A 1277-nucleotide genomic window follows, 5' to 3' on the forward strand; every position below is an offset into this window, starting at 1 on the left:
AAGTTTGTATTAATAGGAAATTCAGAATTTTTATTATGCTTCAAGTGACATACTTTGTATACATTTTTTTCATTAAACATTAATCAGAAAAGTACTGATACTCTCTTTGTATTCCCATTGTATAAAACAACTAATACTATTCAATTCTTCAACACAGGACGGCAAGACGGCTCTAAGCATTGCACAACGTCTCGGCTACATTTCTGTAGTCGAGACACTGAAGATTGTGACAGAAACGACCATTACTACTACCACCACGACTGTCACAGAAGAAAAGTACAAGGTGGTTGTGCCCGAGACAATGCACGAGACCTTTATGAGTGAATCAGAAGATGAAGGAGGTAGGTGTTTCATTGATAGAGTAAGGATACAAGTACATGTAAATCATTACATTTTGGTTTGGAAGTTTTGCAAACAGATATATTTTGGATTTTTTTTTTCTAATTGGAATTCTTTTTGGACTCAGTTGTTGATGTGAGGGTATTAGACTGTGAATTTTGTTTGTTTTGTGATTTTCTGCCAATATTCAGTCTCTCTTTTTTTCTCTTTTTTGTAGTTCTTGATGGTTTTATGGGTTGATTATTCTAGGTTTTAGCCTGATAAATTTACCTTTTGTCTGATGACTGAACTCTAAACTTTAATTTTTTGTGATAAACATTACAATGCAGTGTTTCTTGCAATTAGTAATCATTGTCTCAGTAGACGTGATCATGTATATATTTAATTTTCAATTTTGAGGCATCCTTATCGAGCAGCGATGTTCTATTTGTGTACTTCTATAGGATCCCCCCCCCATATGTCTTATGCTTAATTGCTGAAGCTGTTGGTTAGCTAAGCTTTATATTTGTATATATGGTAATCAACTGCTTCACCTTAGCACAATGAAAAAAATGATTTGCCTGAAAATTGAGATACCTTAAAGGTTTTTGGCATTTCTTTTTTAGACCATTTTTGTAGACATTGTCAGCTAAGGATTCCAGAATAGTTACTGAAAAAAAGAGTGGAATGAATGGGAATGTAACTCTGTCTTATGCTGGCTTAGTACTTTTTTAAAGGCTTTGCACTTACCAGTATCAATGTTATATGAGGTCACTGGGAAAAAGCATTACCTTCTGTGAGAATGGATGGTTGAGCGTGTTTATGCATTTGTTATTAGAAGTTTGATCAGAGAGCTGAGTGCAAACTATTATCTTTGTATTGGTTCTTGAAGCATGGTCTAGAATGTATTGGGAGATACTTTTCAGTGCTAGGTACAGTTTGAAGAACTGACAGAACCC

The 1277-nt window shown here is 34.5% G+C and overlaps 1 protein-coding gene across 1 annotated transcript in view; it reads left to right on the forward strand.

Moving 5' to 3' along the window:
• The window catches only part of LOC119581700 (ankyrin-2-like), a gene marked incomplete at its 5' end in the record, with an annotated part of 102055 nt that overhangs the window by 7225 nt on the left and 93553 nt on the right, over positions 1-1277 (forward strand). The window contains 1 exon segment of the mRNA XM_037929821.1: positions 158-341. Within this exon segment, the coding sequence (XP_037785749.1) occupies positions 158-341 (184 nt within the window).

The sequence above is a fragment of the Penaeus monodon genome, chromosome 15 (assembly GCF_015228065.2).
Source record: "Penaeus monodon isolate SGIC_2016 chromosome 15, NSTDA_Pmon_1, whole genome shotgun sequence".
Taxonomy (NCBI): domain Eukaryota; kingdom Metazoa; phylum Arthropoda; class Malacostraca; order Decapoda; family Penaeidae; genus Penaeus; species Penaeus monodon.